The 25,347-nt window shown below is 37.5% G+C and overlaps 1 protein-coding gene across 3 annotated transcripts; it reads right to left on the bottom strand.

Moving 5' to 3' along the window:
* Positions 1–12,207: 12,207 nt before the first annotated feature.
* LOC104117036 (uncharacterized) lies at positions 12,208–25,042 on the bottom strand. 3 transcript variants are annotated; one of them, XM_070177488.1, is made up of 5 exons: positions 24,889–25,042; positions 24,604–24,768; positions 22,168–23,244; positions 13,538–13,601; positions 12,208–12,850 (listed from the first exon to the last, which is right to left on the bottom strand). In XM_070177488.1, the coding sequence occupies exons 1-5, from the start codon at positions 24,907–24,909 to the stop codon at positions 12,834–12,836; spliced, it is 1,344 nt and encodes a 447-aa protein (XP_070033589.1). In that variant the 5' UTR covers positions 24,910–25,042; the 3' UTR covers positions 12,208–12,833. The 3 variants fall into 3 exon arrangements, with proteins under 3 accessions (XP_070033589.1, XP_070033590.1, XP_070033588.1); XM_070177487.1 differs by having other exon boundaries at positions 12,786–13,444; XM_070177489.1 differs by lacking the exon at positions 13,538–13,601.
* Between the last annotated feature and the right edge of the window lie 305 nt (positions 25,043–25,347).

Here is a 25,347-nt window from a genome sequence, read left to right as displayed (position 1 = left end):
TCGAGGGTCACGGTCGAAGGCCACGATTGAATCCATGATCGAGCCCAGGGTCGAGGGTCACGGTCGAAGGCAGGGTCGAAGACATGATCGAAGGCCAGGGTCGAGGGCCATGATTGAGGATCAGGATCAAAGCCACGATCGAGGCCCAGGATCGAGGGCCAGGATCGAGGCCTAGGATCGAGGCCCAGGATCGAGGCCTAGGATCGAGGACCTCGATCGAAGGCCAAGATCAAGGCAGAACCGAGGTTGTCTGGGCAGAATTATAAAAATAGGGACTTCGTCCCATTCGCCATTTTTGACAAATTGGAGCTTGAGGAGAGGCGAATTTTGATATATTTTCAAGGAAAACTTGAGGTAAGTCCCTTGTGATCATTTCTACTCCATAATATTAAATTATCATCGAATAATCCGATTAGATTACATGATTTTGAGGTGTAAATCGGAGATTGAAACTTAGAAATTTGGAAATAAAATTTGTAGATTTGAGGGTCGAGTTGAGGTCGAATTTTGGTAAAATTGGTATGGGTAGACTCGTGGTTGAATGGGATTTCGGATTTTGTAACTTTTATCGGGTTCTGAGACATGGGCCCCACAAGCGATTTTTGAGCTAAATTTTGGATTTTTATGAAAAATTAGTATTTTCTTATGGAATTAATTCCAATAAATTTTATTGACTGAAACAAATTTTTTGTGACTAGATTCGAGGCATTCAGAGGCCGATTTGCGAGGCAAAGGCATAGCAGAGTAAAGAGTTTCACGTTTTGAGGTAAGTAACAGTTTTAAATCTGGTCCTGAGGGTATTAAACCCCGAATTTTGGTATCATGTGATTATTTTGGAGGTGACGCACATGCTAGGTGACGGGCGTGCACCGAGGGAATTGTGACTTGGTCCGTCCCGGAAAAACTGTAAAGTTGAATAATTTGTTGTTAGCTATATGCTCTCTATGTGTTGATAAGATTTGACTGTAAATCATGTTAGAAATCATGCTTAGGCTATGTGATAGTACTGTTAAGACCAACAGAGGTCGCATACTTGTTGAATTGCCAGCTAAATGCTATATGTACTCAGTCTCAGTTTTTACTTGTACATTTTATCTCAGTCTCTGTTATTATTATTGATACATCATATCATTGTTGTTTGGGCTGATTTCATGATTAATGAGAGCCCAAGAGAGGCCGAGGGCCTGATTGTGAGATATTGATATCATATCACGTGAGTAGTCCGTGCAACACGTGAGTTGGCCGTGCAGATCCTTATATTATACTATAACACGTGAGTTGGCCGTGCGGATTCTTATATTATACTATAGCACGTGAGTTGGCCGTGCAACACGTGAGTTGGCCGTGCGGATCCAGATATTTATATTATGGCACGTGAGTTATCCGTGCAGATTATAATGCTTGGGCTGTAGGAGCCCCTCCGGAGTCTGTACACCCCCAGTGAGCGCGGGTACCCATTGAGAGTGAGTGATGAAGGCTGGGAGCCCAGGGAGTGATTAGGGCTGGGAGACCAGTGAGTGATTGTTGTCCTAAGAGGTTGTACTTAATTTCCATTTGTTGTTGCACTTAGTTGCTATCTGTCATTGTTGTAAAATCTCTGAAAGATTTTTATCTACGGATTACATGAACAAGAACTGTATAAAAATTGATTTGACATTAAACTGCCAGATTTGATAGCATGTCTATTCTTTGCTGGAATTACTAGAAATGAACCATAACTGTGTAGCTCGTTTCTATCTTCACTTCCTTATTTATTATTGTTACTTGCTGAGTTGGTTGTACTCATACTACACCCTGGACTTCGTGTGCAAATCCAAGTGTTCTCGGACATAGCGGGTGTTGATCCTTTCGCACGGTTGATTTTCAGGAGATTTTGAGGTAGCTGCCGTATTTCGCAGACCTTGTCTCTCCTTCTCTATCTCTTTGGTTACTGTATTTGGTCTCAGACTATTATAGACTATATTTTTCAGACTTATATTCATATTAGATGCTCATGTACTTAGTGACATCAGGTTTTGGGGAGTGTTTGTATTGTATTTAAATATTATATTTTCAACCTTAAAGAGAAGTTTTGGTTTATTGAGATTATCGACTTGCCTAGTATCGAGATAGGCGCTATCACGACATATTGAGATTTTGGGTCGTGACACAAATACCAACCAACAGTAAAATAACCACAGCACAGGGTTGATGCCATAAAAAGAAGTGTTTCTATTTATTCATCGAAAAAAAGAAGTGTTTCTTGCTGCATAGGTAACAACGTTATATCCATCAAGGCAGAGATGCTCAGGATTAATTTCCTGGTTATTGGGGCCTTCATAGGTTATTTCATTACATCTACAATTAGGAAAAAGATTAAGCGTGCAACAACAGTTTGAGTGCGCCTCTAATTCTTTAGTGTTCAACCATTGAAGGAAGCAGGATCATATGTGGAATGATTTCTTTTAATGTCTCAGTAAAGCTACACTACACTCCTTTGTATTAGTTAAGCAGTTATTTTTCTACTTTATTGGTATAAGACGGCTCTTCAATATACCTTTTTATAATGCTTTACATTTGTCCACTTCTTGCAGACGACAAATAAGTAAGGTCTGATTATATTCACTAGGAAATATTTCCATTTGAAAATGTTTTCTACAGAAAAGTCTAAATAATTTTTTTATGTTTGGTGTTAGCTGCGTGTGATAATTGTAAAGGACCGGTAGAAAGCTTACTAAAGTGTTAAATGCATGTATCTGGTTCCCTTGAAGACAGAGTCAATGAAGGCGGATGAAAAGTACACCTGCAAGCCGTTCATATTTACTCTCTGTCATCCGGGCGTCTTTTTAGTGATTCGTTTTCCTTTCGACATGAGTTGAACTTATCCAATAGTGCCTTTGAGGAGAATCACCTTTCAACTCCTTAGCAGTTATCCCGCCCCCAAATCCAACAGCATGTCTCTTACATTGAGGAGCTCCTTTTCACTGCCTTAGACGGCTCAGATTTTACCAGTTTTTGGATTCCAACCTGTAAAATACAAGAATATTTAGAATAATGCAATAAATTAAATAAAAGGATGTAAGATGAAATTTATCAATAAAACATACATACTTTTGGTTAGTTTTAGGTTCGACAAGCTTGTTGTCCTTCTTACGAGTCTCAAAGGAAATAGTTGCATGGTGGATTACCATCTTTGCGTCCCTTCACATTCAAATAAACAAGTCAAACAAATCTTCCAAAATAATGGGAGGTTTCCTCAAAGGATTGTAAGATTTACTTACCAATTCATAAAAATTCTCTCTAATAGGCTCACTACCCGTAAGGTGAGGCATACTCGACTTAGACCTATTCACTGAGTTTCTTGTACTTGCTTCCTATACTAACAACACAAAATTGAAACTATGATCTGCTTTAGTAAATAGTTATGAAGCCATATCTTAAATTTTTCATTTGACCAACCATTTCCAATCACTCTTGTCTACCCCCTCCTGCACATCTTTTAGAGCCTCGTGCAATGGCTTAAACTTCACATTCATGTGCAGCAATGCCCTCCAATTGTTCCATAACTCTCATGTGTTTCTTTGATCATTCATGTCATCACTGTCAAATTTGTCCAAAAATATTTCACAAGTATCATTAAACATGATACTCAAAATTTTCAGATAATCTAGAAAAATAAGATTTAACCAACAATTACATCAAACACAAGTAGTCCATCACCAGGCCAGGATTGTCCTGGTTCGCTTCTGCAAAAGCAGAGGCAGCTGAAAAGTATTCCAATTAGTATCCCAGTTAGTATCCAGAAATGGTTATAAGAGAGCTCAAGCTGCTGCAATTCTGACCAACTTCCTCATTTGGTAGCTGACCTTGAAAGAAATTGGAATTCAGTGAAAGTTGCTTCAGTTCTGATAACCTTCCTATTTCAGCTGGAATGCTTCCTGTCAGAGCACTGAAACTGAGCCTTAAACTTCTCAGGGAGGATAAGTTTTCGATAAAAGTTGGAATTTCACCAGTGAGGTTACAATTAGAGAGGACTACCATTTTTTATTTTGAGAATGAGGACGGAAAAGAAAGAATTTGAGTTGGAAATGTTGTGGGAAAATTGATGGACCTGATATTGATATCTGAAACAAAGCAACTGCTGGTGCATTGGAAATAATCCCATGTGCATGGACTTTCGTGGCTTGGATTCCATGAGAGAAGGATGTAGCAGAAGAGGAAGAATTAAAAGTGGAGAGTCATGACAATAAGGAATGCCCTTCTTGATTTAAACCAGAAATGGAAATAGGGAACAAAGATACGTTCAGAAAAAAGAAGAATAAGGTGAATGTTACTTTTCTTGACATGATTATGATGGTAATGACTAATGAGGGTCTATACTATTTTTCTGCTGTACTTCTGTTTTAGCTTCTTCCTGCCAAATGCATCAAACTAAAGACATGATGCTAGTTAGCCTAAACGATTTTAATGAACCTGAAACTTGTTAGGTGCTTCTTGATGTTACCAGTTGCTGGTCCATATAACTTTTTTACAACTTTTCCTTATCAGATTTGCATTCTTTTCTCTTTTGGGCATCAGTTGATGTTTTTGGATATGCCTCTTAACTGAGTCACAAATCATAATTGATCTGTGAATTCTTGGTTGAAGCAAATGATGTTGAGTCTGGCTTAGAGTGGAAGGTAAGGTGAAATCTGTCTGTTGAAGTGGGGAAATTCAATGACTAGTTAAATATTATGAATTGCCACCATTTTCTCCATGTTGGATTTGCATTAATGGAGGTTCTTTCTAGTAATATTTCTTCTGCAATTCCAGGTGTCATTACTTGTTCTCAACTTTGTGGATTTAATGCATGTCAAACGTATTTGGGACACCAGAAATGAACCAAACATCACGATTCCAGAAAAGAGCAAATAACCAAGAATCATCCATGCTAGCAATCAGCAACAAAAACAATAAATCAAAACCAAAAAAGTTCAAAATAATGGAGTGTTGCATAAATACATCAAGCTTAAATGTAGTGGCAGGCAAATATATTACATACAAGTTAGTTGACATACATCAAGCTCGAAATACAAATCAAGTAATTCTTTAAATCCTTACAGTAACAGCTTGCCACATGTATTCCAGCTTATCTTCTTTGATGTCCGCCCATGGGTGTACTCGCAGCGGGCACGTAGTAGGATCACGAACTAACATACCTAAGTGTCTTGCAAATGCGGCGTGATGCTTCCCAACAACTCCATTATGCTAAAAATTAACTCTCAACTTTTCTCCAGTTTTGAGTGCTGAGACATTTTTACACCTGGTCTTTCCTCTCACCTTTTTTGCCTTTTCAGATTCACATAGACCTGCAAATTTCGATTTAAGTCAAACATAAAAATAGTTCTAGTACACAACATCAAAAACAATATTACAACTCGAGACAATAGAGAGAATGTCTTGCATCACTTCAGCGTCTTGAGGGAGGGGAACATCGTCTTCCACTGGATCAAAACCAGGAGGCACAAGGCTATTGTTCTGTAGTAGAAACTGCTGCATTACAATTTTTACCTTTGCCAAGTAGAGTTCTTTGTTCAACACTTACTCTTAAGGAGCCTACAGCTCCGAAGCTTTGCCTCACGCACCAGGTGGAATGTACGCATGTTTAATACTCTTTGAAGTTGATCCCATTTCAGAATGCCGGAATTTTGAAGGATTCATTTCAATCTAATATCCAAAAAATAAAAAGAGCAGAGTATTTTTTAGCTCAACCAACAAGAGAAAATCGTTCAACAATTTTTCAATAAGAAAAGAGGATGCCAACTATCACTTTGACTAATTCCGAGACATGAGAGCACACTACGACCTAAACGTATTTGTTAGTTGCTATGATTTAGGACTGCAGTTTAGCTGTGAATAGTTGCAGTTACTTTGACTGCAGTTACTTAGTTTTAACTTTGCAGTTATTACTTTTCCCAGTATCTTGTTAGTTTTTTTTTAAAGTAGATCATGTGCTGATATTCAGGACCATGAAGTTAGTAGTTAAGTTTTTCTTATAAATTGTAACTTAGATTACAATGAAAATATTCTTGTTCTGTATTAGTCTTATGCTCTCTCTTTTTAAAATTTCTTCTCTGTTCTTCATTCCTTTAATATTCTGCTCTTTCATTAATCACAAACATTCACTTGTTTTCTGGTTTGTTGATTAAAATTAACAACAATTGGTATCAGAGCTCTTTTTTCTTGAGGGGCCTGTGTGAGTGCAAGCAGATTCTGTGGACGCCATGGACGGAGAAACAAGTTTTTCTTCAATCGCACCACCAACCTTTGATGGAGAAAGTTATCAGATCTGGGCAGTTAGAATGCAGACCTATTTGGAAGCATTGGATCTTTGGGAGGCTGTTGAAGATGATTACGAAATTGCTCCCTTGCCAAACAATCCCACGATGGCTCAAATAAAAAATTACAAGGAAAGGAAAACCAGAAAGTCAAAGGCTAAGGCATGTTTGTTTGCTGCAGTTTCATCCACCATCTTTACTCGTATCATGTCTCTGAAGTCAGCAAAAGAGGTATGGGATTATCTCAAGACTGAATATGAAGGAGATGAAAAAGTTCGAGGAATGCAAGTGCTGAATTTGGTGCGTGAATTTGAGTTGCAAAGGATGAAAGACAGTGAAACCATAAAGGAATATTCTGACAGACTTCTTAACATAGCAAATCGTGTCAGATTGTTGGGTTCCACTTTAAACGATTCAAGGATCGTTGAGAAAATCCTTGTAACGGTGCCCGAAAGATTTGAGGCTACCATTACAACTTTAGAAAATACTAAGGACATGTCCAAAATCACACTAGCAGAGCTCTTGAGTGCTTTTCAAGCACAAGAGCAACGACGTGTTATGAGACAAGAAGGAGCTGTTGAAGGAGCCTTACCAGTGAAGCATCAAGACAGTAGAAGAAACCAGAAGAAGCAGAACAAAAAGACCCAAGGAGCAAACAATGAGAATGTTGGAAACAACAACAAAATCAAGACTGGGAGCAAGAAGACAAATTTTCCGCCTTGTCAACATTGTGGAAAAAAAGGTCACCCTCCTTTCAAATGTTGGAGGAGACCTGATGCAAAGTGCAGCAAGTGCAATCAGCAGGGTCACGAAGCTGTAATTTGCAAAAGCAAAATTCAGCAACATGAAGTAGAAGCTCAGGTTGTTGAACAAGAAGAAGACGATCAACTCTTTGTTGCAACTTGTTTCACAAGTCGCGATTCAAGTGAAAGTTGGTTAATCGATAGTGGTTGCACTAACCACATGACGTATGATAAGGCATTGTTCAAAGAGTTAAGAAGCACTGAGACGAAGAAAGTTAGAATTGGAAATGGTGAGTATATTTCTGCTAAAGGCAAGGGCACCATAGCCATTGCAAGTTGTTCAGGAACTAAGTTTATCACAGATGTTCTCTATGTCCCAGATATTGATCAAAATCTGCTAAGTGTTGGTCAATTAATGGAGAAAGGATACGGACTTCACTTCGTAAACAAAGCATGTGTGATAGAAGATCCATCAGGCCATGAGTTATTCAAGGTCAAAATGGTGGGCAAGAGTTTCTCACTAAATCCATTGGAGGAGGAGCAAACTGCTTTTCAAGTCAAAGAAAGTGTCACAGAAGTTTGGCATAAGAGGCTCGGGCACTATCATCATGAGGGGCTATTGCGAATGAAATCTAAAAGGATGGCAAATGATCTTCCAGAGTTCGATGATCCCATTCCAAACTGCAAAGCATGTCAGTTTGGAAAGCAAAATAGGAAATCCTTTCCTAAGTCAACCTGGAGAGCCACTCACAAGCTGCAATTGATCCATACAGATGTATCTGGTCCTCAAAGAACTCTGTCATTAGCAGGTAGTCGATATTATATTGCTTTCATTGATGATTTTACAAGAATGTGCTGGATTTATTTCTTGAAATTCAAATCAGAAGTAGCTAGAGTGTTTTGGAAGTTCCAGAAAATGGTGGAAAACCAAAGTGGCTGCAAAATTCAAGTTCTAAGGTCAGATAATGGAAAAGAATATACCTCAGAAGAATTTAATTTGTTTTGTGAGGAATCTGGCATTGAACACCAGCTTACTGCTCCTTATACTCCACAACAAAATGGAGTTAGTGAAAGAAGAAACAGATATATCCTAGAGATGACAAGATGCATGCTACATGAGAAGAATCTACCCAAGCAGTTCTGGGCAGAAGCAGCTCATACGGCTGTTTTTTTACAAAACAGGCTTCCCACAAGAGCATTGAAGAATCAAACACCTTTCGAAGCATGGTATGATTATAAACCATCTCTGAATTTTCTTAGAATATTTGGATGTCTGTGCTTCACTCACGTTCCACAAATCAAGAGGGATAAATTAGATAAAAGAGCACTTCCAGGCATCTTTATTGGCTATAGTTCTGTTGCAAAAGCTTATAAAGTTTTCCAGCCACAAACGGGAAAGATTATTGTAAGTAGAGATGTGCACTTTATGGAAGATGAAGGGTGGAACTGGGACGATGCAGATAAGAAGGATCTGACTTCAAAGTTCAAATTGCCTGCTTCAGATACATTAGATCAAAGTATCACAAGAGATGGGCAAAATGATTTGGTGGATCACATTCCTGTTCGAGGCACACGATTACTTTCTGATGTTTATCAGAGAAGTAACATTGCAATTTGTGAACCTGCTCATTATGAAGAAGCTAAGAAGAATGAAGATTGGAGTGCTGCAATGAAAGAGGAGTTGCTCATGATTGAAAAGAACAAAACATGGGAGTTAGTTGATCGACCTCAAAATAGAAAGGTGATTGGAGTCAAATGGGTGTACAGAACTAAGCTTAATGCTGATGGCTCAATCAACAAGCATAAAGCTAGGCTCGTGGTCAAAGGATATGCTCAAATATTCGGTGTGGACTACTCAGATACTTTTGCACCAGTAGCGAGACTTGACACTATTAGGCTTTTACTCGCTGTTGCAGCACAAAAGAAATGGAAAGTGTACCAGTTAGATGTCAAATCAGCATTCCTGAATGGTTTTCTGCAGGAGGAGATCTATGTAGAGCAACCAGAAGGCTATGTGAAAGAAGGAGAAGAAGATAAAGTCTATCTTCTTAAAAAGGCACTCTATGGATTGAAACAAGCTCCAAGAGCTTGGTACAGTAGAATTGATGACCATTTACTCAGTTTAGGCTTTGAAAAAAGCTTATCTGAGTCCACTTTGTATGTCAAATATAGTGGAAATGATACTCTAATTATTTCACTTTATGTTGATGATCTTCTGGTTACAGGAAGTAGTGCATATCAAATTGAAGATTTCAAACAAGAAATGATGAAAGTGTTTGAAATGACAGATCTTGGGCTTATGTCTTACTTCCTAGGCATGGAGATTAAACAAGATCGGGGTGAAGTGTTCATTTGTCAGAAAAAATATGCAAAAGAGATACTAAAAAAGTTTTGCATGGAAGACTGCAAAGAGATGAGCACTCCGATGAATCAAAAAGAAAAATTGAGCAAAGAAGATGGAACACAGAAAGTGGATGAGTCATATTTCAGAAGTTTGGTTGGGTGTCTGATGTATCTAACAGCAACAAGGCCTGACATCCTCAATGCTGTAAGTATTCTATCTCGCTTCATGCATTGTGCAAGTGAAGTGCATTTAAAGGCGGCAAAAAGGGTGATCAGATATGTCAAAGGAACGACTGATTTTGGAATCAAGTTTAAAAGTTGTGAACAACTTAAACTAACTGGTTTTTCCGACAGTGATTGGGGTGGTTCAGTTGACGACATGAAGAGCACTTCTGGATACTGTTTCACTATTGGTTCAGGTGTCTTTTCATGGAGTTCCAAAAAGCAGGATACAATAGCTCAATCGACAGCGGAAGCAGAATTTGTGGCAGCAGCAGCTGCGGTGAATCAAGCATTGTGGTTGAGGAAAATATTGGAAGATCTTCATCTTGAGCAGAAAGAAGAAATTGAGATATTTGTTGACAATCAGGCTGCAATAGCTATTTCTCATAATCCTGTTTTCCATGGAAAGACGAAACACTTTAATATCAAGTTGTTTTTCTTGAGAGAAGTCCAGAAGAATGGGGAGGTGACTCTCATTTATTGCAAATCAGATGATCAATTAGCTGATGCTTTTACCAAACCATTGTCAGTTCACAAGTTCGAGTCTTTGAGATCGAAACTTGGTGTCTGCAGATCCTAAAGCAAGGAGGAGTGTTAGTTGCTATGATTTAGGACTGCAGTTTAGCTGTGAATAGTTGCAGTTACTTTGACTGCAGTTACTTAGTTTTAACTTTGCAGTTATTACTTTTCCCAGTATCTTGTTAGTTTTTTTTTAAAGTAGATCATGTGCTGATATTCAGGACCATGAAGTTAGTAGTTAAGTTTTTCTTATAAATTGTAACTTAGATTACAATGAAAATATTCTTGTTCTGTATTAGTCTTATGCTCTCTCTTTTTAAAATTTCTTCTCTGTTCTTCATTCCTTTAATATTCTGCTCTTTCATTAATCACAAACATTCACTTGTTTTCTGGTTTGTTGATTAAAATTAACAACAGTATTACCACAAAATGAACTTGGAAGATACAATATGTAAACAAGTTTTAAATTTAAATGAGCTTCGATCTTGGAAGATGCTTCTTCAGATGAATCATCTCTATGTGAAGGTCTTGAAAGGACACTAAGAGGTTGGCAGGCAAGACAACACGATAGAACACGATTGACAGAAACATGAAAGACACATAAAAACAAAGAGATAACAGGTACTTAGCACGTCAATTTCATCACATATGAACATGTAATCACTTAAGAAGTGATAACATCCACAACACACCTCAATAAGAGATATGATACGGTCGTCGCAATATAATTACCCAACTAAAAGTCATGGTCTTTGAAATGATGTTAAGGTAAACACCTAAGTGAGAGACTCAATATATCCTAATTTAGCTTTCAACAAATTTTGGAGCAATTAAAACTAATGATTATGCTAAGAGTTATCTAAGAGCCAAAGTATCAAACACCTAATATGTAATATTTAAGCTACGGTTGAACTTATTAGAGAAAAGCCTAGGGTAGTATTCTTTACCTAGGTGTTCAACTGAATAGGTATAATCTATCAAGCTTGCTTAAATGATTGGGATTATTATGACACACACTCTAATTTATCCACTTGATGTTTCTCAATTACCAAGTAGTCTAACCCAAATTGCTCTCTCAAGTCAGGATTGCATTAAAATTAGGCATTGTGGTGTCCAAGTTAATAACGAGATTCATATCTTTAGTTCACTCTCATTAATTAGGCCTAATCAAACTCTCAATTAGTCTTTTTCTTTATTACCCAAACATAACTCCTCTTTCTCAAGCAAGAATCAAATCAAAAGGTCATGAATCAATGTTTACAACCACTAATAAGCATAAAAACTGCTAAATAATAAGTAACCCAATCATAATCAAGCTCAATATTGAAAACCGATAAAGTTTTACATAGTTATAAGTCTAGCTACTTATAACTAAAGAGATAAAAAAAACAAAATATAGAAAAATATAATTAAACTACTAGTTGCAAAATTAATGCAAAATATATTGTTAATGATGATCTTCCTTGAAAATACCCCAAAATACACAAAGGTTGCTTCACTTCAAGTTCCAAGGCAAAAGATACCCTAACAGCTTGTTTGGATGGTTGTAACATGTCGTTTCATAATGTATCATATTGTATTGTACTGCATAGTATTGTATTATTTGATGAATACAATATTTGGATAGATTGTATCGTTTGTCATCGTTTCGTGATGTTGCGCACCAACAATATGAAAAATAGACTTGTGATAAGCAAAAATAGGATACAAAACAGAAATATTATACATAAAATAGTAGAAGAAAGGATAAAATATGATTATTTAATACTCCCTCCATTTCAATTTATGTGAACCTATTTCCTTTTTAGTCTGTGACAAAAAGAATGACCTCTTTCCATATTTGAAAATAATTTACCTTTACAATGATTTATAACCACACAAAATATATGTGCCTCATTTTACACCTCAAGTTCAAAAGTCTGCTCTTTTTTCAAACTACGTGCTCAATCAAATAGGTTCACAAAAAATTAAAATGGAGGGAGTAATAAGGAAGGGCAAGATGAGACAAAAAAACCAAGGTGACGACGTCATCACACCAAATCCATCGTTACATAAAGAAGCATTTTTCGTTATTACGTAACGACGGATTTAACGATATGATATAATAAAATTTAAGTAACAATCAAAACAAACATTGTATTTAAGTAACAATACGACAGGTAACAACCATCCAAACAAGCTGTAAAAAGACCTAAATATACTATTTATAGTGTCCTGGAAATCTGTGCCGAAAATGCCCTTAAGGATGCAGTGTGGCCGCACTTGAGCATTGCAGTCCGCACTGCATCTGGCTGTCTTAAGTGGTCTTCAATTGCAAGTGTGCATTGGGGCTGCTCTTCAGAGATTGCGGCCCGCACTTGTCCATTGCAGTCCGCACTTCAGGTGTTCCGGCCTCACTTCACTGGCTTCCAACACTTCAGTAATTGACAATTCTCTGATCCTTCCAAGCTGCAGCAGTGCGGAGTATATTGCGGCTACCACTGCGGCCGAACAATTCCATTGCAGTCCACACTTGGTCTTGCTTCAGGGATAATGTTTCAGTTGTTCTTGCACTCTGATTGCTGCCTGCACTCAGTCCATTGCACCCGCAATGGGTCATTTTCACAGACTTCCGGTTTAGGTTGGTAACCTGGCAAATATATCGACTTGAAAAATGGAAAGATTTGTACTACTTTTTAGCTCCGTTTTGACCTTTTCATCTTCTCTTCAACTAAGCTGCTTCACTACCTGAAATCAGACAAATGCCATTACAATATGGTATCAAATGGTTACTTTTGGACTCAAAAGCAAGAGTATAGACAGTGACAAGTGGCTAAAATCTCCACGTATCGAGAAGCAATCCATTGATGAGTTTTAGTAGGCATTTGGATAATATTTTGTTGAAGCTGAAAAAAGAGTATTTGAATTTGAAGTTGAAAAGGAGTATTTAAAAGAAACCTTTCCCTTTCCCAATTAAAAGTCATCGCTTCGTCGTTTAAAGCGCTGGAGATACAAAGCAAGTGGTTATCGCTTCATAGGTGAAGCCATGGGCTTTAGAGAAGTTTGCGCTTCAAACAATGGAGCAGAAAGGGCCTAGGAGAATCGGTCGCTTCTTCTAATCTCAACTTCGAGGAGTTGGATTAATGACGGCATTATTTTATATTGGATGCTAAAATTAGTTATTTTTATTGCAATATAATAAATTCATTGATTGATACTTTTAGTTTCCCTTATAATTTGCCTTCACTTCGTGTGCTTCACTTCTCTCCTTTTGCTTCAAGCTCCATGAACCTTATTGCTATTCTGCGCTTTTCGCTTTTGATAACGTACCCTTTCCTACAGCTGAACTTGCTAAATCAGATGGAGTCCAGTATGGAACTTTCATTATCATAAAGGATTTGACAAATTAAAGGCAGGTGTGATAAAGCTCCAAACCTTCATGAGTTCTTTTTCTTTTCATTTGCGAAGAATTATCTACCTCCAAATCATCATCCATTTTCTGCACAACGTCAACAGAATCACAAGGTTGAACCTTTCGTACAACATTCCAGCCTCTATTGGAAGGATCGTTAATATAAAATACTTATATTATACAAAAGGCTTTTTTTTTAGAAAGGTAACAGTATTACAAATCTTCAGCATTAAGGCTATGCTGGAAGCCATATTTACAAGTTCAAAACAAGCAAAAGTTTACATCCTTGTTCTTCTTACAAGGATGCAATAATGTCTAATAGGGAAACTGCACCTTGTAAGAGTTCTTCTTTACACAAAAAACGAAAAGTAAAAAGGCAGTTCATCTTAATTTTCTGGATAGAACTACTTCTTCCTTCAAAACATCTCAGGAAATCACTGGCGATTAACAGTTACAAAGCCATATTCATTTATTTTAACACCCTTTTTTGGGTCAAACACGTCAAACTACACACATCGAAACAAAATCATTCTTCTTCTCCCAAAAAATCGTAATTGAAAAATCTCAGTTAATTATCCATAGTAATCAATATTTTGTTCTTTTCATCAGTCTCACCAACTATAACCATCCCAAAATTCTCAGTTATCAAACTTTTATCATATTCTTGCACGTGAAACTTATATCTATTAATAATGTAGCCATTGAAACTTGTCACATATTGCATAGGACAATGCAACAATGACACCAAATATGCTATTTTCTTACTATCATCACGTTTGTACAAAATCCTGAAATTTATCAAGATCAAGTACATAGTTTAGCAGATACTATTTACGTACTTGGTTTGAAAAAAAATAATGCTTAACTAGTACTCATCTTTACTTTTGTTAGTTTACAGATATGTATAGTGTAGTCTTGTCCCACATTGGAAGAAGAGTAATATCTCCTTGTAGTGTATAGCTATAAATAGGGACCTCTTGAATTGTATTTATCATCCAATATCAACAACATATTTTCTCTCGTGCTTTCTCACATGGTATCAGAGCATTAGTGAGAAACTCGTTGTTGTGCATCATTCCAGCGACTTCCGGGAAGAAAGACCTCTTCGCCGTGCAATTTTCCGGCGACTTAGAAGGCTGTCCGTAAGCAAATCACTTTCTGTTGGTGTTGTGTAAAAACCAACACCACCACAAGACTCCTCAGGCTCCGGCGACCAAACTCCAGTCAACCCCACCGGAAAACACACGTCCACAAGCCCTCACGCGCCTGGAAAAGAAAAAAAAATCCGGCGAGATCTGACCCACGCGCCGGCGCGTGAGTACTTTTCCGGCCAGATTTTGAAAAGTTCCAGTTGAACAGTAGGATCGCCTGGTAATTCCGATCCTACCCTCACTGGTTTTGTTTCATTCCGACCACTTTGAATATTTCCGTCAGCTACAGTGTTTCCGGCGCAGAACAGTGTTCTGCTTTTTGCTGTTGTAAACAGTGTTTTTCAAGCTATTTCTTCAGTTTTCTCACAAGAGTTACTTATTTCCACTATTTCAAATTAACCCTATTACTACAAATTGTAGCGACATGGAAATCGATGCTTTGAATAGTCGGCTGGTTTCTTTAGCAGATTATATTGAGTTACTTCAGTATAAAGCATGTAAGCAGACATCTCGTAGCGACATGGGAACCAATGCTTTGAATAGTCGGATGGTTTCTTTAGCAGATTATATTGAGTTCCTTCAGTACAAAGCATGTAAGCAGACATCTTCTGAGATAGCTTCTATTGTTCAAACAGGTAATAGTGTGACTTGTTTCTCCCAATCTTCATCCTCTGAGTCTTGGGTCATTGATTCAGGTGCATCAGATCATATTTCTGGTAACAAATCTCTTTTCACTACTATTTCGTATTCTCAATCTCTTCCAAAAGTCACAATGGCCAATGGGTCTCAAACCATGGCAACTGCAATAGGTCAAGTAAGTCTACTTCCTTCCTTACCTTTAGATTCAGTCCTTTATGTTCCCAATAATCCTTTTAATCTCATAACTGTTAGTCGCTTAGCCAAATCACTTAAATGCGTTGTTTTATTTCTTGATGACCATGTTTTTATATAGGAACGCAGTACGGGGCGGATCATTGGTACCGGACGTGAATCAAACGGACTTTATTACCTTATCCTTGATAAATCACATGGACTCACATCTTGTCTTCCTTCTACAACTTGTCCTATTACTGATTCATCAGATTTATTACATAAACGGTTGGGACATCCCAGTTTGTCAAAACTTCAGAAAATGGTATCTGGTTTATCTCACTTGTGAGCTCTAGAGTGTGAGTCATGTCAGCTCGGTAAACATACGCGCTCCCATTTCCCTCGGCGTCTTGATAATCGAGCAGAGTCACCTTTTACTTTAGTCCATTCAGATGTTTGGGGTCCTAGTCGGGTCAGTTCCACCTTGGGATTCCGCTACTTTGTCAGTTTCATTGATGATTATTCCAGGCGCACTTGGATATTTTTGATAAAAAAATTGATCTGAGCTGTTTTCTATTTTCCAGACCTTCCACGCTGAAATTCAAAATCAATTTGGGGTTTCTATTCGCACATTTCGTAGTGATAATGCCCAGGAGTATTTGACTTCCCCATTTCAGCAATTTATAAAATCTCATGGGATTATTCATCAAATATCTTATCCGTACAAATCTCAACAAAATGGGGTAGCTGAAAGAAAGAATAGACATCTTATTGAAACTGCTCGTACCCTACTCATACAATCTCATGCTCCGTTGCGTTTTTGGGGGGATGCAGTTCTTACATCTTGCTATCTTATTAATCGTATGTCATCTTCAGTTATCCAGAACCAAGTTCCATTATCTGTCATGTTTCCCCACTTACCTTTGTTCTCTCTTCCACCCCGTATCTTTGGAAGTACTTGTTTTGTCCATAACCTTACTCCAAGAACAGATAAGTTAGCTCCGCGTGCTCTTAAGTGCGTATTTCTGGGTTTCTCGAGAACACAAAAGGGGTATCGATGCTACTCTCCTGACCTCCAGTGGTACCTTATGTCCGATGATGTTACCTTATTTGAAACCCAATCATACTTCACAGGTTCAGGTCATCACTTAGATATTTCTAAGGTACTACCAGTTTCATCTTTTGGAGATTCAGTCACTCCAGCTCCACCACCTACAACTCTTATTGTAGCTCCACCACCTACAGCTCCAGTTGTAGCTCCACCACTTATAGCTCCAGTTCAACCTTCTGCAGCTCCACCACTCTTGACTTATCATCGTCATCCACATCCAGCATCAGGCCCAGGTAATTCACGCCCCGCATCAGATTCTACAGTCTGCACCTACTGCGGACTTGTCTCCTCTTAGTCAACCAATTGCACTCTGCAAAGGTGTACGATCCACACTTAATCCTAATCCCCACTATGTCGGTTTAAGTTATCATCGCCTGTCGTCACCTCATTATGCTTTTATATCTTCTTTGTCCACTGTTTCTATCCCTAAGTCTATAGGTGAGGCACTATCCCATCCAGAATGGCGACATACTATGATTGACGAGATGTCTGCTTTACATGCGAGCGGCACTTGGGAACTTGCTCTTCCTGCAGGTAAGCCTGATGTTGGTTGTCGTTGGGTTTATGCAGTCAAAGTCGGCCCGGATGGCCAGGTTGATCAGCTTAAGGCTCGTCTTGTTGCAAAAGGATATACTCAGATTTTTGGGCTTGATTATAGTGATACTTTCTCTCCCGTGGCTAAAGTAGCATATGTTCGTCTCTTTTTGTCCATGGTTGTTGTACGTCATTGGCCTCTTTATCAGTTAGACATTAAGAATGTTTTTTTCCACGGTGATCTTGAGGAAGAAGTTTATATAGAGCAACCACCTGGTTTTGTTGCTCAGGGGGAGTTTAATGGTTGTGTTTGTAGATTACGCAGGTCACTATATGGTTTGAAACAGTCCCCTCGAGCTTGATTTGGTAAGTTCAGCACAATTATTCAGGAGTTCGGCATGACTCGTAGTGAGGCTGATCACTCTGTATTTTATTGGCATTCTGCTCCTAATCTGTGTATTTATCTAGTGGTTTATGTTGATGATATTGTTATTACTGGCAATGATCAGGATGGTATTACTAATCTGAAGCAACATCTCTTTCAGCACTTCCAGACTAAGGATCTGGGCAGATTGAAGTATTTTTTAGGTATTGAGGTCACTCAGTCTAGCTCAGGTATTGTTATTTCACAGCGGAAGTATGCCTTAGACATTCTTGAGGAGACTGGAGTGATGGGTTGCAGACCTATTGACTCTCCTATGGATCCGTTTGCTAAGCTTCTGCCTGGAAAGGGTAAGCCTCTTAGAGACTATACGAGATATAGGAGGTTGGTTGGCAAATTGAATTACCTCACAGTGACTGAACCTAACATTTCTTTTCCGGTGAGTGTTGTAAGTCAGTTTATGGATTCTCCCTGTGATAGTCACTGGGATGCAGTTGTTCGCATTCTTCGGTATATAAAGTCAGCTCCAGGCAAAGGATTACTATTCGAGGATCGAGGCCACAAGAAAATTGTTGGGTACACAGATGCTGATTGGGCAGGATCACCTTTTGATAGACGTTCTACGTCTGGATATTGTGTTCTAGTAGGAGGTAACTTGGTCTCGTGGAAGAGCAAGAAACAGAATATAGTTGCTCGATCTAGCGCCGAAGCCGAATATCGGGCAATGGCAATGGCGACGTGTGAGTTAGTTTGGGTCAAACAGTTGCCCAAGGAGTTTAAGTTCGGAGAAATCAGCAAGATGGAACTAGTGTGTGATAACCAAGCTGCTCTTCATATTGCGTCAAATCCGATATTCCATGAGAGGACTAAACACATTGAGATCGACTGTCACTTTGTCAGAGAAAAAATACTTTCAGGAGATATTGTTACAAAGTTTGTAAAGTCGAATGATCAACTAGCAGATATTTTCACTAAGTCTCTTACTGGTTTTCGTATTAGCTACATGTGTAACAAGCTCGGTACATATGATGTGTATGCACCGGCTTGAGGGGGAGTGTTAGTTTACAGATATGTATAGTGTAGTCTTGTCCCACGTTGGAAGAGGAGTAATATCTTCTTGTAGTGTATAGCTATAAATAGGGACCTCTTGTATTGTATTTATCATCCAATATCAATAACATATTTTCTCACGTGCTTTCTCACAACTTTTAACCAACTAATGAATTGCCTATTCCATTCCACATCTGAATTTTTCTGAGAGGTAGCAGCTAGAATTTTGTGAAGTCTCTCTACAAAGAATTGAAGTTTAACATGTCATTTTAAATGAAAAATAAGGAGAGGAATAAGTGACTTATTAGAACGAGTCATTACTTACTATGGTTGAATTTCACCACAAATCTTCATCATCATCTATACTATATTAAAAGTGGGAAGCCCTTAAATCAAATATTAAATTACCAAAATATCCTTTTAAATTATAGACCTATTTAAATTAAATACCCTAATATAAAAACATGCGCTTAGCAAACAACCTTAAACAAAGAGACGCTACCATTGCTTACCAACAGCTCTTTACTCATTGTTACGAAGAGATGTGCTCCTTCACAAAGTTCCACATACTGGAGTTATATCTCCAACGGAAATTTTCTCATTCAAGCCACTTCGCTTATTCAATTATTTTGTTCTTCTATTATCGGTTATTGCTACTTTTGTACTGTCATCATTTTTTTTAATTCTAATTAGGAAGCCTCTAAATATGTTTGCAGGGACTGGAATATGGTTGAACATTGGTTGAGCATTAAGACGCCATTTTATGGGGTCAAGATGGAAGGCTTGAAGAGTGCGCCATCGTGTGAGATTTTGAATTTCATCATTGTGTTCATTGACACCAGCCCACCACAGTACCGGTTTCTCGGCATGCCTTCAGAGTAATATTTGTTGGTTAAGACACTACCAAGAGATTCAATAACATCGAAGGAAGTGAAAGAGATGAGTTCCACATTGTGGCATAAATTCATCCTAACATTCATGAGAAGATATGTACCAGCCCACAAGAAGTTTTTATTTTTCAAAATTATGTTGCACCTCATGCTGTTTAATACGATATGTGGTTTATCCTGTATCAAAAACTGTAATTTCCTAATATATGTAATTTGATGATGATAGTTGGATAGCCACTACCTTTCGTCAGCGGACTTACTTGGCCCACTGACAGGAAGTAAACTTCCATCTGTTTTGGCTTCTGATGTTGAGGACTCTATGATGGAATACATGGTGAGGATGCAGAGACAGGGGAAGAAACAGATGCAGAGACCGGGGAAGAAACGGATACTGAGACGAGGGATAAGGTCTCGGTATTTTCAGTAAGCTTTGCTGTCAGTGGCATCAGTTGGACATTCCCTCAGAGTATAAAGGAAGCCGTGGAAAGTTGATAGATCCATCAGGAAGATCTGGAAGATTGTATTTGGACAGAGAGAAATCACAAATGTTTTGATGGCATTTCCACTCCTAATTGTTCGCTGAAATCTAAATGTCTAATGAATCTTTTCAGTTGGAGTAATTTAAGCCCTGTAAATGATGTTCTCCCCCTTTTAGATTTCATTAGGTCTCTTACTATGGCTTAATATCAGATCTTTTGGTTTTGGAATCAGCTCCCAGCGCTTTGTAGGATTTTGTATTAACAGCTATTCCAAACTTCTTTTGTAATTCTCTGCATCTTCTTGATGCCAGTTATATAACATCTTACTTCATAAAAAAAAACTAAGTTTGCCGTCATTAGTACAACTCTTAGAGACTGCAGCTCCTTTTCTTTTCTTTATTTCTGTCACCTGTTTGGCAATGCCCTTATCACAAAGATGCCATAATTTTCATCTTTTCTTCTTTTTCTTAATTAGCCCCTTTTCACTTTCTATGACTGTACAAAATTTTTGCAAGATACAGTAAAAGGTTTTGATCATTCCTTATTTACTTTAGAATTCAGTTAGTATAAATCAACTAATATTCTTTCTCCTAATTTATATATGGAAAGACTCATAATTTTGAATTAGAACATATACACAAGTACGTGAAATAATGATTTATATTTATCAATTAAATTATCTGGGATCAGTATCTATTAGGTATCCCTATCATAATTAACTACTACTTCTTTGCATGTATATACCACGAAACTGACAAAGATTTGCTAGCCATTCTAAGGAAGATATATGTTGATCGAATTATTTTACAACTTCTAATAAATATGACTTTCATTCGACATCAACTTGATGTATGCTTCTTAACAATTACGTCTCTTCAATAGAAAAAACCTAATTGGATTGGTAAGATATCTATGATTGCTATTCATATTTTTTCTTTGTAAAGAGATCTTAATTGTCAAGCAAAGTTATCTCATCATTCATTAACTTGAGCTTGCTTTTCTCCCGTTTCAAATTATTGAGTTATTTTCAAGAACTTAATCTTATTTATTTATTTTTTATTATAACTTAAATACACTCCCTTTGTCCAAATTTATATGGTACTCTTTCCTTGTTAGTCAGTCCCAAAAAGAATGTCATTTTTCCTTATTTAGAAATAACTTATCTTAAGAATTCCTACTTTACCCTTAATGAATTGATTTACAGCCACACAAATATGTATTGTTTGTTTTAGACCACAAGTTTCAAAAGTCTTCATTTATTTCTTAAACTCCGTGCCAAGTTAAACACCTCCACATAAATTGGGACGGAGGGAATATTACTTATTGGAGTATAAGTAATATTTATGTGTTTTTTAATAATGTACTAATGATATGGTAACGCACAAAGCGCGTGCCCAGAAACTAGTACTCCCTCCTTTTCAAATTAGATGAGGTACTTTACTTTTTAGTTTGTTCCAAAATAAATGATACATTTCTAAATTTGGAAATAATTCAACTTTAAACTCTTCATTTTACCCATTTTACCATTAATGAGAAGCTTTTATAACCACACAAATGTCATGGCCCCACAAAACTTTTACCCCTTAAGCTTTTAAGACCACAAGTTTCAAAAGTCTTCTTCTTTTTTCTTAAACTCCGTGCCGAGTCAAACTACCTCATCTAAATTGAAACGGAGGGAGTAATATAAAATGTGCCTGCTCTAGTTCATATGAATCAAGTTTCCACTGTTTGCTAGCCCCTAAAGCTCTTCTGGATTGACCATAAATTATCAAACCTCCACAATATTCAATAATTTCGTCCAAGGTTAATTAAATTTTGTCTCCATCGTATGCAAATACCTTGAACATAAGGTCATAAATTCAGTTGCTAAAAATCCCTCAGCAGTTAGAACATTTTGGGCCAGCCCTATTACCAATAAAAGACTTTAGTGTCATTGCTCCATTGGATACATTCAACGCTACTGAATAGGCCCAGCAATCCTAGCCTCATTAGCTAAATGAATGAACAAGTGCACCATGACATCAAAAAATGAAGGAGAGAATACCTTTTGTAACTTGCAGTGAGTTATAGGAATTTAGGCTCCTATCTGATCTAATTCATCTATTCTTAAACATTTCGCTCCAAGCACGTTGAAAAATTTCTTGTTGTGCATATCTCATTTTGAAGGTGTACCAGTAATAAACATCTAAAGGTATACACAAAGATAGGCAGAAACATCAACAGCGACAGATAAACAAATAACCAACCTGCTGAGCAACCTCTGCAGTTTCCCCACTGTCTTCTGATGATTCGGTCACTGTCAAATTCTGTGGTTCCAGAAGATTATTTAGTTTCTCCTCATTTGTTTTCTTTAAGGAGTTCTCTGGTGAAGCATTCCCAGCAGATACCCTCTTCCTCTTTCTTTGGAATGTGTATTTAATCACTCTATCATTTAGAGGCTGACTAGGAATCTCATTGTTTAGATTAGATACCATAGATTTGGAGTTTAACAACTGGTTGCAAAGATTTTTGAGATAGAACAACCGATCACAAACACTATCAATATCAATTTTGTTAGCAGGAACCTCTAAGCGCTCCACAGATCTATTATCTTGTTCTGAAATATCCCTCTTCCCCATTAATCCTGCCTGCTCATCTATTGTATTATGAACACCTGTTGCCTCAGCAGACCCTGGTTTATCATCTGAAGTTTCTGTGAATCCGATCTTCATGCCTGGTTCAGCTTTTCCTGTGGATAATATATGGGCCGTCTCAGAAGGGTCTTCACTAGGAACATTGTCTTTGGCTGTAGTTAAATGAGATCTCAAGCAACAATTGGTTGGGATATTTGGAATATGTTTGGGAGATATTTCTTCATGAAGGATTTCCCTATCTAACAGGTTTCTTCTGGAAGCAGGAAGTCTCTGCGTACATCCATTTTGGTATAATTCTGGTGCTTTGCTTCTCAAACTTATAGAGGGCAAATCCGCACTAGCAATGTAAGGACTTCTAATGTTAACCTCTGTGTGACAAGACTGGTAGCACTCAATATTCTGGTTCATATTGGCAACCTTCATGTTAGAAGTTGTCACATAATCATACTGTAATTTTGGAGGCAATGAGACTATATTCTCCTCTCGTAGTTCTCCAGGAGTAGCAGTATTGTGATCCTGCAAGTTGTGTACATCCTTCTCTTTGTTGCAGCTCACTCTCTCAAGTTCAGCTTGAACTTTTCTCAACTCTACTCTGATATCATATACAATATCTTCTGCTTCCTGAAGTTGAGCTTCGAGTTCTTCAATCTTCCTCTGTTGACTCAAGGATGACAATTCTGCTTCACTAATCTGTCAATGAGGATAGTCCAATCAGAGACATTAAGTTTCAAAATTAAAACATTACTTGGATATTAGGTAAGTACCACTTCCATCTTATGTGTGTTTTTATTAATTATGACATATAACCTGCAGTAGGCTAAGGCACAAACTTACCTCTGAAAATATCATAATTTTATACTCAAGAGAACATAACTGGATATTCTAACATAAGCTAACAAAGTGCTTTATCTATGGGGCAAAGCATAATCTTGGGGTGAAACTTTTTTGGTAAGTAAAAAGAATTCTATTAACAAACATCAAGTAGGTGTAAATTCACAAATTAAATTACATTACAAGCTCAAGGACCGCCTAACCAGCTGAGAAGAAAATGTTTCCCTAACTACACAATGCGACATTAAATTTTGCACCAAATGTACATGATTTTTATCATTTCTTATGGTATACTTTCCCTCCTTCCTTTCCAACTACTTAAATTCCTCAAAACTCCCAAATATACCATTCTTGCTTCACGCTCTCTCGACTCAACCTTTATTATGACGCTTCTACTAGAATCATTTAACGCCTTTTCATTCCATAAATCCTATTTTTGCTTCCATAACTAGTAGTCCACAAACTCTCCTTCCCACGAGGTTCACAGTTGATACAACATTCCAATATTTTAAACTCCCTCATGTTTATTTGATTCTAGCATGGCTAATCTTCCAATCTCCTCTTCCCTACTCGCCTCTTGCCACCATTTTTCTATTTCAGAAAAGAGTTGATTACTTACTTCTCCTCAAAGCCCTAAAAGATATTAAAAGGATACTCCATTTCCTGAAGCACACGGATCTTTTTCCCAACCAATTCTGATATTATTTTCTCTTTCCCCTCCCCCGTCTTTTTTTAATGACGGCGATGTCTGCGGCAGCTTGCGTGCACCTCGACTACTCCACCGGATACCTAGTGTCTCCCACAAGCACAGGTACAGGATAACTCTACCCACCAAGGCTTAGGCAGATGGTAAGAGCACCTAGTGTTATTTTGCCTCAACTGGAATTTGAACTTGAGACCTCACGGTTATCTTTCCACGTCATTGACCACTAGATCACACCCTTGGGTGCTTCGATTCTTCAAAGAAGCCCATCTTACCATTACCTTCTTTGATCTCTTCCTTCTACCTGTATCTTCTTCACTGCTTTATAATCTCCCTATTCTCTCTCCCCTCCCTGTTATCACTTATCATCATTGCAAAGCACTTAAGAGTTTGATTGCCCAACAATTCGGTTTGGCTTGTGAACTCTACACCCAACAACTTAAGAGTTCCCTTATTTGAATGGAACTTCAAATACAGCGAAACCCCATTTCAAGAAAATATAAAAAAATGTGTACCTGTTGGAGCCTGAGTTGCTGCATGTGAAGGGCCTCCTGTTTTGCAAGTTGAAGCTCGCGCTGATACCAAAGAGCGTTTTGTTCGCACATCATAATCCTCGCTGAAGCCTCCTTTCTTGTTTCAATTATTATATCCTCATACCTCCTCTTCAACGCTTTTAATTTCTGCCACCCAAATAAATAAATTAAACAAAATACACGACTAAATTCACAACACAATAAATCAAATATCCCTCAACGTCTGAAAAGTTCATTCAGTGGCGTAGAGAGAGTAGGGGATTTTACCTCGTCGATATGCGTTCTCATTAAAGCTACCGAAGTGTAGAGAGAAAGTTAGGGAAAACGGAAGGGGAAGATGGTGTCTTTTTGATTTTATAGTTCTATGCTCAAGCAGTATGTTTCTGTTATGAGATTAAAGGTTATGTTAAAAGGGGTTAAAGAAAAAGCTCTAGGTAGTTTGTAGTTGGAGAAAACCATTTCAATACTCCTAATTTAAATTCATCTTAAATATCTCATAATATTTGTATTACTATAAAGCTTTTAAAACTTATAATATTAAATAAAACATATTATTTGTATAACTATAAATACTTCATATTAAAAAAATATAGGAATGTATCAATCTTTTTTTAAAAATAGGCCATTCTTTTTTGAATCGAAAAAATACTAAAAATATTTATATTACAATATATGACATTTCAAATTTTTTTAGTGGCTATAAAGACTAGAAAGTAGTCATAATAT

This window comes from Nicotiana tomentosiformis, chromosome 6 (genome assembly GCF_000390325.3).
Source record: "Nicotiana tomentosiformis chromosome 6, ASM39032v3, whole genome shotgun sequence".
Classification (NCBI taxonomy): Eukaryota; Viridiplantae; Streptophyta; class Magnoliopsida; order Solanales; family Solanaceae; genus Nicotiana; species Nicotiana tomentosiformis.
Note: the sequence above shows the minus strand (reverse complement) of the source record. Positions and strands in the feature narration are given on the sequence as shown.

Coding starts and splice junctions, on each gene's coding strand:
- LOC104117036 (XM_070177487.1), bottom strand. CDS start 24,909: ATGAGAACGCATATCGACGAG. Junction 24,769..24,888: donor TGAGAACGCATATCGACGAG/GTAAAATCCCCT, acceptor TTTGGGTGGCAG/AAATTAAAAGCGTTGAAGAG. Junction 13,445..13,537: donor AAGAAAAAGAACTCATGAAG/GTTTGGAGCTTT, acceptor TAGCAAGTTCAG/CTGTAGGAAAGGGTACGTTA.